The 15,376-nt window shown below is 38.6% G+C and overlaps 1 protein-coding gene across 1 annotated transcript; it reads left to right on the forward strand.

Annotated features, from left to right (window-relative positions):
• The first annotated feature begins 4,000 nt into the window (after positions 1 to 4,000).
• LOC107878503 (DEAD-box ATP-dependent RNA helicase 46) lies at positions 4,001 to 14,682 on the forward strand. Its single transcript, XM_016725524.2, has 8 exons — positions 4,001 to 4,130; positions 4,797 to 6,004; positions 6,336 to 6,566; positions 9,883 to 9,951; positions 10,487 to 10,756; positions 10,836 to 11,186; positions 12,683 to 12,960; positions 13,128 to 14,682. Exons 2-8 carry the CDS (start codon positions 4,808 to 4,810, stop codon positions 14,176 to 14,178), a joined length of 3,447 nt encoding a protein of 1,148 aa, XP_016581010.2. The 5' UTR covers positions 4,001 to 4,130; positions 4,797 to 4,807; the 3' UTR covers positions 14,179 to 14,682.
• Positions 14,683 to 15,376: the final 694 nt, after the last annotated feature.

Genomic DNA, 15,376 nt, shown 5'->3' on the forward strand with positions numbered 1-15,376 from the left:
ACACCTATTAGTGCGAAATCATGGGAGCAGTTGTAATCCAATTTAAAGCTATATAAAGACCAACTAATAGATTTTTAATTTTGGTAGACTTCTAAATGATGTTCACTATCAAGTCTGTGGAAACACTTGTTCAATGTTCCTTCTTTGACTGCCCCATCTCTTATCTTTTTTTTTCTCAATTAGGATCAATGTTTGCACGGATGGTCTAAATTCCTTGATTAATCGATTTGATACTTCTTCTCATAGAAAGCATGCAAAATATTATTCTTACAACTCAATGTTAAGTACCCATTATCATTTAAAATTTCATATTTGTTGAATACAACTTGATTACATTAAGAAATAATCCTAGGATAGCAAAAAAAATGGCATAAGGTTTTAACTAACACTAAAGATGACACAAAAATAGGGTAGTACTACATGGTAGATTACATCTACTAGGCTACTAAGTAGAAATTCAAAGTAAGCAATGCCTCAATCTAGGTACATGCTCTCCTTTAGTGATAGTCCTATGGTGTTAAATATAAATTAGTTCTATATAGAGCACCATTTTGATGAGCATCATCTTTAGAGCCATCAACCATATTCATCTTGAACTTCTTCATTACCTCCAAAAATCCTTAATTAATATACATAAGTATTTATATTTTGTGACGAACTGTTAAAAAAGGCATCTAACACACTAAAATTTCTACTATACACAGGATTCGGGGAAGGGCCAACCATACGGGTTTATTGTATGTAGTCTTATCCTGCATTTAAGAGGCTAGTTTCATGACTTAAGCCCACAACCTCCATACTACTTTACCAGTTACTCTAAGACTCCCCCTTTCTGGTAAGAAACTATTTAAAAAGAAAAAAAATTTTGTACTGTTTAAGTAATTGGTTAATTCAAGTTTAGAATTTTGACTACATAAATAAGCCAATAAGGTCAATAAAAATAGGATTGAACCTTTTCTCTTGCTAGATAAGCAAGACTTTGGTTGATTTTTTCTTTTTTCCTCTTTCAAGTTGAATTTCTCATTGGTTGCACGGCTTGTAGATGGGTTTACTTTATAGTTGGCCGATCTAATTTAACTTCTTTGTTGAGGAATCTTTGATATAGAATTATTACTATAAATTAAGGGTTTAATTAAACTCTTACATACTAAAGACTATAGAATGAGACTACTCGTTATCTACATAAAAAAATTTCTTGAGCAAATTATCCATTTCATGTATCAGAACTTATAATCGATTTAATTACCACCTGCTTTAATTCTATTCTTTTTCCTTGAGGACCTTTTAATTTTACCTTTTCTACCTTGAATCTTTTCACTTTCTCACTGGTGAAACATTAAGGTACTATACACTCTTAATCTTTCACCATTAGCATTAGCTTCCTTCAAATGACTAGTCTTTCTTATCTGAAAGCAAGCAAGATAACAAGGAAGGTTTTAGGCAACTCGATGGTTTCGATACAACTGTGAACCAATCTCTTTAAATATTTCAAAAAACCATATGAACCTTTTAATTAAAAAAATTACCATATATCTAATATACACTGAAAATAGACAAACTTTAAGTGTAGGAACGAAGACCAGAACATCGAGCAAGAAAGAAACAGAGAGGAAAACACTTACTGAATCTAATAAACACAAGAGAGGATGGAAGATGAACAATTACAGATAGTACAAAGGAGAGAACTATTCGATATAGTTATACAACTTCTTGAAGTAAAGATGGGACTTTTATCTCCATCTTTTTGAATGTACTTTCGATCATCCTATGTAAGGAACCCAAAAAAGGCAAAGACTGAAAAGAATAAAGGATGAAGGAAACAACAGATAATGATTGAGAAATAATTAAGATATGAACAAACCTGTAATTGTAACTTGCTGTAAAGATGAAGGGAACGACAATAATTCACTAACAGTGAACAAAATTGAAAGAACATTGTGGCACTTTGAGATTATGTAGAAGAGATGGTGATAAATAAATGTTTCTAGATATGCATAGTGTCTCTTAGAAGATTTTTTTTTAACTGAGTAAAATGTCTATTCTGCCTTTGGTCGTCCTATGATCACTCTTCTATATAGTAAGTAAAGTAGAGCGCAATTTGACATAGTTATAAAACTTCTTGAAGCAAAGATACAACTTTTGTCTCTGTCTCTTTGAATATATTCTCGATCACCGTATATGAAAAGAACCCAAAAAATGCAAGGACTGAAAAAGAATAAAGGATGAAAGAAACAACGAATAATGATTGAGCAAAAATTGAGATATGAACAAACATGTAATTGTAACCTGTTGTAAAGATGAATAGAACGAAAATAATTCACTAACGGTGAACAAAATTGAAAGAATACTGTGACACTTTGAGATTATGCAGAAGAGATGGTGATAAATGGATGTTTCTAGATATGCATAATGTCTCTGGAAAAGAACGTGAGTGAACATAAGATTTCTGCCCTTGGTCGTCCTATGACCACTCTTTTATATAGTAAGTATGTATTTCTAAAACCTTTTTTGCTATATTATGTGGTAGTTTTATTCTTTCGTCTCTAATAACCACACTTAAGAAGTTAATACTGTTCTTACATAATTCCATTTTCTTCTTACTAATTATGATACCATTATCTACAAATAATTTAAAAACTTATTGTAAATATCCAAAAGATCTTAATAACTACTTACATGACTTAGGACGAAAAGAGGTTCACCTTATTTGACTACAAACTCTTAAGTTTATCTGTACTCTTTGCATTAAAGTTGTTCTTTGGAAAGGGCTTGAACTACTTGATGCATTTTCCATTAGTTCTTTTAAACTGTCTATTTTGTCTATACTATAAATTGTTTCTAAATCTTCTTCTTCCTGTAATTCTTTAGTTATCTTATTTCTACTTCTATACCCATAATTGTCTATTCTTCATTCACACTTAATAAAATGTCCTTTCATTTATGTGAAGTGTAGATTTCCTATCTTACAACCTTTGCATCCAAACTTTTTATTGTTATTTGTTTCATACATGACCTCTGCCTTCATTATAACATTATTTACTTCAAAACCATCTTCTTCCATTATTTTTATATTCATATATTCAGTATTTTCACCTTCTTCAATTTCTTCATCTTTCTCCTTTTCATTTGTATATTTATAGTCTGTAAATCTAATCGAGATTGTCCTTTATTATTTTTATATATTAAATGATCATTAGGCTTAAGTATTTCTTTCTTGCTAAACTTTTTCAAATTCCATTCTAATTCTGCATATCCTTTTGAATTTATTTTTAATGGCTTCATTAGTGTTATACCATTATTTCTCATTAAGCTTACTACATCATTTATTTTTAATCTGAATTTTATATCACTACTGGTGGCATAAACATCAACAGTTCTCTATGGACTGAATAGTTTTCGAATCTATATACTAAATAAACCTGAAATATTATCAAGAACAGATTGTGAAGCTATAGTAAAATTTTACCAAAATATAAATGAAAAGAATAGTAATAAAAGGAGAAGGTTAAATTTTTTAGATGCCACTTCCATCTATAACATAGTATTAAAACATATAAATGGAAAAGATAATAATGTACCAGATTAGCTTAATAGACTTATTATACAACAATGCTAACGTTTCTTGTTTCAACATGTATGGAGGAAAGGAAAAAAGCAAAGCTGAGACCGTCCTCTCAAGACAGTAATTACAAACAGTATATATATAGATATATATCTTCTTCTCATTTTATCCTTCCTAAATTTCCTAATTTGATGTCCCATTTTACTTGTTTGTTTTTTTATTTATCAAGATAAGATAATTTTTTTCTTATTATATCCTTAGTGTAATTGATTACTCCTTGTTATTAGCCATCTATCAATATTAAAACTAATAATAAAACATGATTAAGAAGGATAAAATAATAAAATTATATTATTAATTATTATATTTTTAATAATTATGTTATCTTAATTTAGAACGGGTAAAATGAGGAGCAGTAGATGGATAAAAAGGAAAAAAACAAACAGAAGGAAAGGTCCAACTTAGGCAGTTCCCTTATGAAGACCTGAACCCTAAAATAAGCGTCCAATCCTATTATTTTCCGTCCGCACCTTTTCACACAAACCGGAGCTCGCCGCTTTAAGCTAAGGTTCTCATTTGACGATTGAGTTCCGCTCATCAATTTTGTTGTTTGTCTTAAGCTACCTTCTGCGCGTTTTTTTTTTTTTTTGGGTTGCGCGATGATGTTAAAAAGTTTGCACGGTCTGTTTAGCTTGAACTGCTTTTACTTTAAGGAATTCTTCCAAAAAGTTGGCAATTTTTTTTGTGCTGTGTCTGCTTATGAGTTTGCTCCGTTTGCTGTTTCGTTTTTGTTTTTGAGTTTTTAGTTGTTAGAGACGAAACAAGGGGAAGGTCTGTCAAGTTGATTGACCAATCCTTCAGTAATGAAATAGAATCATGGATACTGGTTTCCTATTAAAAGATGTTAATATTACAAGTTCACCATTCACAGCTGATATGGGGTTGAGAATGCTACGAATGTCTCCTTAAGCTAAGTTTGTACATTAACTCAATAGACAGAGACTGTCATTTGGCCCTTTTATGCCCAAAGAATAGTAATCTGGTTAGGACTCTTGATTGTTCTCATTGGGAATGTCTCTTCAATTATTATATGATTTACTTGATGGTAGTATGCTTAACATATTCATGTTTAGTCTGTACTACAATACCCTTTGTTTTTCATTGCATTTAATACCCTTTGTTTTTCATTGCATTTAGTCAATTCATATATGACCTTTTTCATGGATTTCCTTAGGTATCTCAAGCATGGGAACTCCGGAGGCTGCTACAGCTTCCTTAGGACCCCGTTATGCACCTGATGATCCAACTTTACCCCAACCTTGGAAGGGCTTAGTTGATGGTAGTACTGGGTTGTTGTACTATTGGAATCCAGAAACTAATGTTACCCAGTATGAGAAGCCATCGGCTTTACCTCCTCCACTGCCTCCTGGTCCACCTCCTGAAGATTCTACACCTAAGTTGGCTCCAATTCCAGGAGCTAGCACAGTGCAACAAACCGATAGTCAAGGCCAACAGAGTCAGCAGGCCTTTGCTCAACAAGGCCAACAAATGATACACATGTCACAACATCCCTATGTAATGCAACCACATGGATCGCAAGGTGTTTCAACAGGGCAGCAACAAGAATTAGCTGGTCCTGTCATGCAACAGGTATCCTTTATGCCGCAACTTCGGTCTCAAATGATCCAGCAGCCTGGTCATCAGATGCCTTCTCAAATGGGACAAACTCCTAATCAGCCAGGGCCACATGTTTCTCATTCATCAATGCAACAAATAACGCCCCAGCCACTTGGCTCCCAAGCACAAGCATTCCCAAGTGTACAAATGGGACTGCCACATGGTTATCAATTTTCTCATCACCAGGCACAACATGTTGCGTATCCACAAAATTTTCCTCCACAGGGACAGCAAATTCCACCGCAGCAAAATCAGCGTGTTCCACGGAATAATAAACAGTTCTCCCATCAACAAGAGCATAAAGTGGGATTTCAACAAAGGGAAGATGTTGATTTCCCCCAAGGGAAACAAGTTGAGTTTTCGCCCCAGCAATTTCAGCAAACTGGTGCATCATCTGCTCAGAATCTGCCTGTAGGGACTGGTTCTGTTATCAGGCCTCAGATGTCTGCTCAGCGTGCTCAAGCTTTGCAGTTTGGCGATTCTTCTGTAAATATTCAACAACCATCATCTTTGGGTCAATGGCAGCAAAATACAAATGATCCTGGTCACAAGCCGCCTGGTCCACATTTTCCCGATCAGATGGGATCAAGTACCACACATGGTCACGATATGGACACCCCCCCAGTTGGATCAAAGGGTTATGAGGAAAACCCACTTGGAAGGGGAGGAAATGATTATTATTACAACAGTAACATGGATGGTCGAATTAGGCCTCCACCTCAGCACCCCAAGCTTGCAGCTATACCTGTAGCAAGAAATCAACATGTATGTTATTTCCATATCATTCATTGCATATTTTTAGATGTGACTTTCCAGGTCGATTTACTGTGCTCCATAAATTTTGTCTCGTGTTAGTAACTTTATATAACATGTTGCAAGAATCAGTCATCTTCATCATAAAGCTTCTTTATTTCATACTTATTTTGAAATAGGGAAGTTTTGTGCTTCATATGCAATATTACTAGGCAGGTTTAAGATATTTTGTAGTTAATATATTTCAAAATGTGAATGTTTTCTTATGACATTTATGTTGCTTGTAAAATTTCCCTAGCCAATGAGGCGCTAAATGTAGGCATTTGTTGCAATTGTTCATTAGGAAATGAGGGCGGGTGATCCTCCTCTTCAAAATCCAGTACCAGCACTTCCTAGTGGGTTCAATAGCATGGGTGGCACTCCAATGCCAAATATGTATGGTCAAGCAGCTGGTGGCTCTCCATTTCGAAATCCTAACCTCATGCGGCCACCTGGAGCACTCACAGGACCTCCAGGAGCCATTCACCAATCGTCCGTTGAGATTTACCTCCAGAAGCATGAAGTAACTGCAACAGTGTGTATCCCATCACCTTCTGTGCTTTGATCCCATTTTTTTTCCTTCATGTAAAAGAATGGAACATCTTTCTGTTATCAGTCAGTCTGGCTTGTTTTGAGCTCTTAGAGATTGCATTTTCTTTCTGCAATGTTCTAAATATCATTTGAAATCCAAGTACTTGTCATAAGCTTTTTTGATTGATCAGTGGTTGCCATATAGTTATGGATTAAAACTAGCTTTACGTCAGGCAATGGGGTATTAAAAATAACATGGGAAAATGTGAACACTGTTGTTTTTTACATATAGACTGAAATTTTTTAAGTAAAAAAACATAGAAGCATTATGTGTATAACCCCCAACTCGGCAACATCCTCACCTCCCCCGAATAGGATGCCCAAAGGATTTAACTCAACTATCTGGGGCGGGGGGCGTGTTCCTTTATGCTATATTTTTGTAATACACTGCTTTGGTTGATAGCTCTGGGAATATTTCTAGCAATTTATGTGATGGTTGTGACATTGGGTTTGTTAAAGCACAACCAAAAGTTATACTGAGGGCCATCTGACTATTAGGGAATTTTTTGTTGTGATGGCATTTTTGCTGTCTTAGCTCACCTTATCTCCTAAGTTCATGTTTCAAGAAGCACCTAAAGAATGCTATTAATTTTGCTGTTTCCTTTTTTGTCATGAACTAAGTGGGCTTGTTTCATTAAAATTGTAACCCTCGTCTTTCTGATCCACCTTTTTTGTTTGGCCATGACTTGTGATCTGTTGTACTCTTTTAAGAGAATAATTAGATACATGTGTTACACGTTTATATTGTTCTGGCATGGCATCTTCATAGCCTACAATATGTATAAGTCTGTTGATACATAAGAATAAGGGGGACATTCAGTGTTGCAATAACTATAGGGGGATTAAGTTACTGAGTCACTCTATGAAGATATGGGAGAGAGTGGTCGAGGTGAGGCTGAGAGGGATAGTGTCTATTTCGGAAAACCAGTCCGGATTTATGCCCGGCCGCTCGACGACGGAGGCAATCCACCTGGTACGGAGGTTGGTGGAGCAGTATAGGGAGAGGAAGAAGGATCTGCACATGGTGTTCATCGACCTGGAAAAGGCGTACGACAAAGTCCCCTGGGAAGTGCTTTGGAGATGCTTGGAGGTGAGTGGAGTACCGCAGGCATATATCAGAGTAATTAAGGATATGTACGAGGGAGCGAAAACCCAGGTGAGGACGGCGGGAGGAGACTCAGAGCATTTTACTGTCCTGACAGGATTGCATCAGGGATCTACTCTTAGTCCCTTTTTGTTTGCGTTATTAATGGATGTGTTGACGCGGCGTATCCAAGGGGAGGTGCCGTGGTGTATGCTTTTTGCAGACGATGTAGTCCTGATAGATGAGACTCGAGGGGGTGTGAATGACAAATTAGAGTTGTGGAGGCAAACTCTGGAGTCTAAAGGGTTCAGGGTGAGCAGAACCAAGACAGAGTATGTGGAATGTAAGTTTAATGACGTGAGGCGGGAGAATGAGGTAGTAGTGAGGCTAGAAGCACAGGAGGTAGGGAAGAGGGATAAGTTCAAGTATCTCGGGTCCGTGATCCAGAGTAACGGTGAGATTGACGAGGATGTCTCGCACCGTATTGGGGCGGGATGGATGAAGTGGAAACTCGCATCGGGGGTGTTGTGTGATAAGAAGGTGCCGCCCAAGCTTAAAGGCAAATTCTATAGGGTGGTAGTCCGTCCGGCCTTGCTGTATGGAGCGGAGTGTTGGCCAGTTAAGAACTCCCACATCCAAAAAATGAAGGTGGCAGAAATGCGGATGTTGCGCTGGATGTGTGGACTGACTAGAGGGGATAGAGTTCGGAATGAGACTATCCGGGAGAAGGTTGGTGTGACTTCAGTGGAGTGCAAGATGCGGGAAGCACGATTGAGATGGTTCGGACACGTGAAGAGGAGGGGCATGGATGCCCCGGTCCGTAGGTGTGAGAGGCTAGCGTTGGATGGTTTTAGACGGGGTAGGGGTAGACCGAAGAAGTACTGGGGTGAGGTGATTAGGCGGGACATGGAACAGTTACAGCTCACCGAGGACATGACCCTAGATAGGAAGGTCTGGAAGATGCGAATTACGGCAGAGGATTAGGGCCAGTTCGGGTCGCTAGTGTAGGGAATTAATTGGTGGGGGTGTATTCCTGTTATGATTCCGTATTCAGTGTTCCGTGTTCCGTGTTCCATGCTTATTACGAATCTGTGTGCTTTCCTCTGCTTTATATTCCTGCATTCCTGCTTTACTCTGTTTTATATTCCTTATGGGTGCCGTATCTATGTTATGTCATCTGCTTCTGTGTTGTACTATGTGTTTGTGTGATATCTCGTGACTTGAGCCGGGGGTCTTTCGGAAACAGCCTTTCTACTTCATCAGAGGTAGAGGTATGGACTGCGTACATCTTACCCCCCCAGACCCCACTAAGTGGGAATACACTGGGTTTGTTGTTGTTCTTGTTGTTGTTGATAGATGAGCTTGACTAACTGTAATTTGGAACTCTGTTGAACTTCTCAGTAGCAAGTTGAAGTTAAGCGTGCACAAATATTACTAAGAATATACAGAATTTGTGCCCATCCAAGTCTATACTTGCTTTAGTACGACACAAACACTAAGTCAAGTGTCGACAATGCTTGTCTTTGTCAGCTGACTTTTTTTTGTGTGTCAAGTAAACTTAATTGTTAGTTCTAGAGCAACTCAAAACATTCTCAAAAATTGTGGTTGCTTCCACTGACACAAGATAGCTAATTACATTAAAGCAAGAAGAGGCAGCAGCTATGACAAACGGTTCTGAGGATTTTCTTAAAGTAATTGAAAAGTGGGTTATATGCCCGTGCTGGTTGTATCTATTGCTTGAATATGGCATGTAATTTGAATCTAGTCATGTCTTTTGTCCTTTCCGTCTTCTGCTTGAGCTTCTTGCACGATCTTTTCGCGAGTTGTTTGGAACAACTAGACTATTGGTGTTTAGGGGTTCAAATTCCTCTTTGTGGTCATGCTAGTCTTTTCATCATCTTTTCCTGGGTGTATGTTCGCGGATGCCTGTGGTGCATTTGCTATTAAAGTTCTACAGTGTTGCAGTACCAGTCATTGGGCCTTGTGTTGACTACTTTGCTTCTATTGTTCCGAGTTCAAGTTGAAGTTTATCATAGAATTGTTTGCATTTAATGTTATTTTCTTGTTTTCAGTCATTGGTATAAGCTTTGTGGTTTAGATTGTCTTGAGTACACTTGGCGATGTTTCTTTGGTTATTCTGAAGTTGGTTGGTCCTGATGTTTAATTGATTGTCTAGGGTGGTGATGTCCCTGCTCCATTCATGACATTTGAAGATACTGGGTTCCCACCAGAAATACTGAGAGAGGTAAGTGCTCTTCTCAAATTTGATCACTCATTGGGTTTTTGATGTATTTTAGGATCTGTTTTGTCTCATTTCCATTTTTATTTTAAGAAGATGCCACAAGCTTATTGATTGTTGCATGTGCGATATCTGCTCCGCAGGAGGAGCACATGTCGTACGCTGTTATGCTATCCTCATAATTTGGCAACAACTCCTGATTTTTTGAGGCTGCAAAATGGAAATTGGAGCCTCTGTTGCATAGCTCTTGAAGGGTGGTTGGCCCTTCAGAAAAATTCCAATAGATGACTCGGGTTTCTAGCTTATTGCTCTGGGTCTTCTGTTTTAGTTGCTCCCTTTTGTTGCCTCAAGTTGCTTCAGTAAGCAACTGCATCCCAAGTGTTTCTTTAGGATTCCTCCATTTTTCTATCTTACCCTTCTCTTTTTTAAAGATTGAATCAGTTTTCATGTTACTCGCTTTTATTGTGCTTTCAGATTCTGAAGCGTGTGTAGATGTGTTCACCATTTCTCCTCTCTATTGATTACGGGTCATGTTTTGCAGATTCAGTTTGCGGGATTCACTTCACCCACTCCCATTCAGGCACAAACATGGCCTATAGCTCTGCAAAATAGGGATATAGTGGCCATTGCGAAGACAGGTTCTGGCAAAACATTGGGCTATCTAATTCCTGCATTTGTCCACCTTAAACTACGGCGCAATAATCCTCAAAATGGCCCAACTGTGGTGGTTTTATCTCCAACCCGAGAGCTTGCCACACAAATACAAGACGAAGCACTGAAGTTTGGTCGATCTGCCAGGGTTTCTTGCACGGTGAGTTGATATACGGACAGTTTCTCATTTGAACTCTGTTGAATTTTGAAGGTGATATCGATCAACTCTTTCATTTCAGTGCTTGTATGGAGGTGCACCTAAAGTTCACCAGTTGAAAGAATTAGAGCGCGGAACAGATATTGTTGTTGCAACTCCTGGTCGGCTGAATGACATCCTTGAAATGAAAAGAATTGACTTTAGGCAGGTTTCTCTTCTTGTTCTAGATGAGGCTGATCGAATGCTTGACATGGGTTTTGAACCTCAGATCCGCAAGATTGTAAATGAGATACCCCCACAAAGACAAACACTTATGTACACAGCTACATGGCCGAAAGAAGTGCGAAAAATAGCTGGTGATCTTCTTCGAAATCCTGTCCAGGTTAATATTGGGAATGTTGATCAGCTTGCAGCAAACAAGTCTATCACACAGGTAACTTGAAGCAGTCTATTTCCACACATGTTCAATGCCTGGATTATCCATGTTAAGAAACCAGCTAATATAGTGTCATCGCTTAATTGCCCTTACTACTAGGGGGGTGTCGTATTCTGGATGCCCTATCGCTTATCTCTTATTTATTGCGCCTATTTATCTTATTTAGTATTGCTTGGATTTATACTTTATTTTATTTTTATTTTAGTATGTCTTATTCCTTTTTATGTTTTGCCATCCATCATGCTTCACTACGCTTTGGTTACTATTCACTACCTGGAGCCGGGGGTTTACCGGAAACGGCCTCTCTACTTCTTTGGAGGTAGCGGTATGGACTGCGTACATTTTACCCTCCCCAGACCCCACTTTGTGGGAATACACTGGGTTTGTTGTTGTATTTGCCTGCAACAAAGTTTCCCAACAATTAGTAACTGATTTTAGGCTGCCATGGTCTACTTAAAAAGTGCCTTTTTCTGGTTTTAAACGTTTCTCTTGATCATTGATCCTTCGGATTTTGTAAAATCTGAATATTATGAACAGATAATTACAATGTATTCTTATTCTTATTGTATTGCTCGCTTTCCTTAGCTGTTGTGTGTTTCTTGGTTTTTGAAAAGATGATAAGGTGAATACATACCAGATAGAATGGTTTTTTGACAACACGATAAGGGCATTGGCTGCCAGATGGTTAGTGAATTTGAAACATTGACACAGGACACTAAATGCAGACAGCCAAACACGATTTATCCATGTACCTTTGTTCTTCATGCTTTATGTGGAAACTAGTTCAAAATCATTGGTATTCTAAACAAGTGAGTACTGTTGAGGGATTTTAGCTCCTGTATCACTCTTGGGTGAAACTAATTAGCAGTGGACCCCTCTGTTGTGAAACTCTCAGTTGCTAGGACTCGAGTGTGGGTGTCTAATACGGGTGCGGATCTAGAAGTCGGATCCTTCATGATCTCAATTTTAAAATTCGGGGATATGGATCCAGGTGTGGATACGGATGCGGGAGATACAGCTAAGATAATTCAAAAAGCTAAAAATAGAGTTATAAAACCTAAATTACGAGATGCTATTTGGAAAATTTTAGTAGAAAATATTGATCAAGAGGAGAATCCGGGAAGGAGATGAAAGAAAAGGCAATAACATTGAAATTTCTATGTACAAGGTATTATATTTTCTTCAATTTCACCTTAGCTTTTGTTTGATTAAAGAAATTGTTGAAATCTGTCCCGACTTTCCCTGTCGATTTTGGTCAAAGTACCCATAATTGGTTGACCAGATTGGTTACAGATCCCACACCCATGTCATGTTGACACGGGTGCTGCATTGAAAGTGAAGAATCCGAGTAACTTTGATGAACTTAGCGTCCCACTATTTTTAATACTGAAATTAACATTTTGGGTGGGGGATGCATAACGTTCTTTAACTGTGGTATTTCATCAGCCTCCTCCTCTTTACGTGGTTATTGCAAATATGAAATACTTGTGCAGTACATTGAAGTGGTCCCGCAAATGGAGAAGCAGAGACGGTTAGAACAGATTCTTAGATCACAAGAAAGGGGAGCTAAAGCTATTATATTCTGTTCCACAAAGAAGTTGTGCGACCAACTTGCACGCAGCATTGGTCGAAGCTTTGGAGCTGCAGCTATTCACGGAGACAAGTCCCAGGGTGAGAGGGACTGGGTTCTCAATCAATTTCGCTCTGGTAAGACGCCAATTTTAGTAGCAACTGATGTTGCTGCTAGAGGACTGGACATACCTGATATAAGGTGAAGACCTCCTTTTCATCTGATGTTATTAGAGTGTTGGATTTGTTCTCCACAAATTGGAAAAAGTTCTATTAATGTACTGCTCAATGTTATGCTCATTTTTTTAATTTGAAATTGTAGTATCATAGACCATTTATATCATTTTAAGTTCTCACTATATGCTGCAGAGTAGTGATCAACTATGATTTTCCGACTGGGATTGAGGATTATGTTCACCGAATTGGAAGAACTGGTAGGGCTGGTGCAACTGGTGTTTCATACACCTTTTTATCTGATCAGGACTGGAAATATGCTCCTGATCTTGTTAAAGTTCTGCAAGGTGCAAATCAGCAAGTGCCTCCCGATGTGAGAGAGATGGCTTTACGTGCTGGTGGCTGGGATAGAGGTGGCGTGAACCGTTCTGATCTTGTTAATGGTGATGGTGCCCGTACACGTTGGGATTCTGGTGGCCGTGGTGGGATGAGGGATGTTGCGTTTGGTGGCCGTGGTGGTATGAGGGATGGTGGGTTTGGTGGTCGTGGTGGGATGAGGGATGGTGGGTTTGGTGGCCCTAGTGGGATGAGGGATGGTGGGTTTGGTGGCCGGGGTAGGAGAGATGGTCACTTTGGTGGCCGTGGTGGGATGAGGGATAACCATTTTGGTGGCCGTGGTGGTAGGGGTGGTGCTCATAGTGGTTGGGACAGGAATGTTCGGTATGACAATCCAGATGTGCGAGCACATGGGAGAGGTCGTGGGCGTGGATGGTTTGACAATAGAAGAGACATGCCAAGTCGAGGTCGAGGAAGAAGTTGCAGCCCTAGTCCTGAGAGGGTTCGAACATGGGGTAGTAGAAGTAGAAGCAGGAGCAGGAGTCGCAGCAGAAGCAGAAGTTACAGCAGGAGTTACAGCCGAAGCCGGAGCCACAGCTATAGCCCAAGGCGTAGTCGTAGCCTTAGCCGCAGCCACAGCCGTAGTGGTGATAGATATCAAAGGAGGCCTCGCCAAAGTAAGTTTGATCAGATGGCACCAGATCCAGGAATGTCGAGGGTTCAGGTTGCTCCTCCATCCGTGATGCATCCACTGCCTGTAGGTGCACCAGTTGATGGATTTTCTGGAGCTGCGTCAGTGGAATCCAAACCAAATATGGAGGTAGCCCCAGAATCTGCTATGTCGCCTGTGTCTACAGGAACACGAGGAAATGGCTTCCCAGTATCTGAGGTCATAGAGCAGAACCCTTGAATTGGACGCTCCACTCTGATGCTAGCAATGCATATCTACAGCCTTAGGGGAGGTGTGGCGGAGTAACTGTGAATGGGTGCTCTCTATATATTTATCTATGTTTGAGAGATGTTGAGTTTGATTGTGAAATGGATATTTTGCTGCAGCCATATGCATGTGCAAAGGACTTAACTATGCCTGGTAGCCTAATATTTTCCAGGGCGGAGGAATGTTGATGGTGGACACAGAGACGTTCATGCTTGTATCTTGGGTCTAGTTTTTATAGTTACCAACTTTCACAATTCTGCTCACTCACATCTCCAGACTACTTTGAGTGAGGACCTTTTTCCATCATTAATTTTTGTTTTGGAGGGGATGGGGGTGGCGTTGTGTATGGTTTAGATGATCATATCTTTAATTGTTGTCACAATCAATTTTACCTAGTATCAACTCAATCGAGTTATCATTTCTAAAACCGGAAACAATTGGGATATGGTTGCTGATATTTTGCATTTTGTTCTTCCATTCTCTTTTGGTTGATCCTGGTACACTGAGTAAGGATGGATTTTGGATTTGTTATTCCCATCATTAGGGCCATTTGGTTACTGGTTAGAGTTATACAGATGTTAGCTATGGTTAGAGTTATACATGTATTTGCTGTGTAGGAATTAGTTAGGTAGGTATCAGTTACGTAGAGTGATGCAGGAATTATTAATGCAAGTATTAGTTAGGTAGGAATTACAATACGTGAATTAATTTCTTATTGAATTTTGGTTTGTTGTTACACACGCTATTACTTACGAATTCTGAAAAAATTATTTACTGTATTGTTGAGAAAGCTGAAAAAAATTCAGAGATCTGAAAAATTCTCCTTCAGGCAGGAGACGGTTATGGGATTAGACCAAAGCGAGTTAATGTATTAGTTTTGTACATTTGGTAAGCATAGGGAATAAAAGTTATTCACGTATTAATTTTAGGGATTATTATCTGACTTGGCAAATATAAGTTTTTGATTATCTTATTTAGTCTAATTTTTAATTATTATAGTCTATGTCTCTCTTGCCAATTAAATGCAATTCATAATCTTTTTTTTCTTTATCGGTCTTCTATTTCTCTTTTTCCCTCTTTTTCAAATTTTTCCTTGTTTTTTCGTTGTTTTCTATTTTATCCTTCATTTTTTTCGTTTTTCTTTCTTTTTTCCTTTTTCTTTTTCTCGTCT

This window comes from Capsicum annuum, chromosome 1 (assembly GCF_002878395.1).
Source record: "Capsicum annuum cultivar UCD-10X-F1 chromosome 1, UCD10Xv1.1, whole genome shotgun sequence".
NCBI classification, from domain to species: Eukaryota; Viridiplantae; Streptophyta; class Magnoliopsida; order Solanales; family Solanaceae; genus Capsicum; species Capsicum annuum.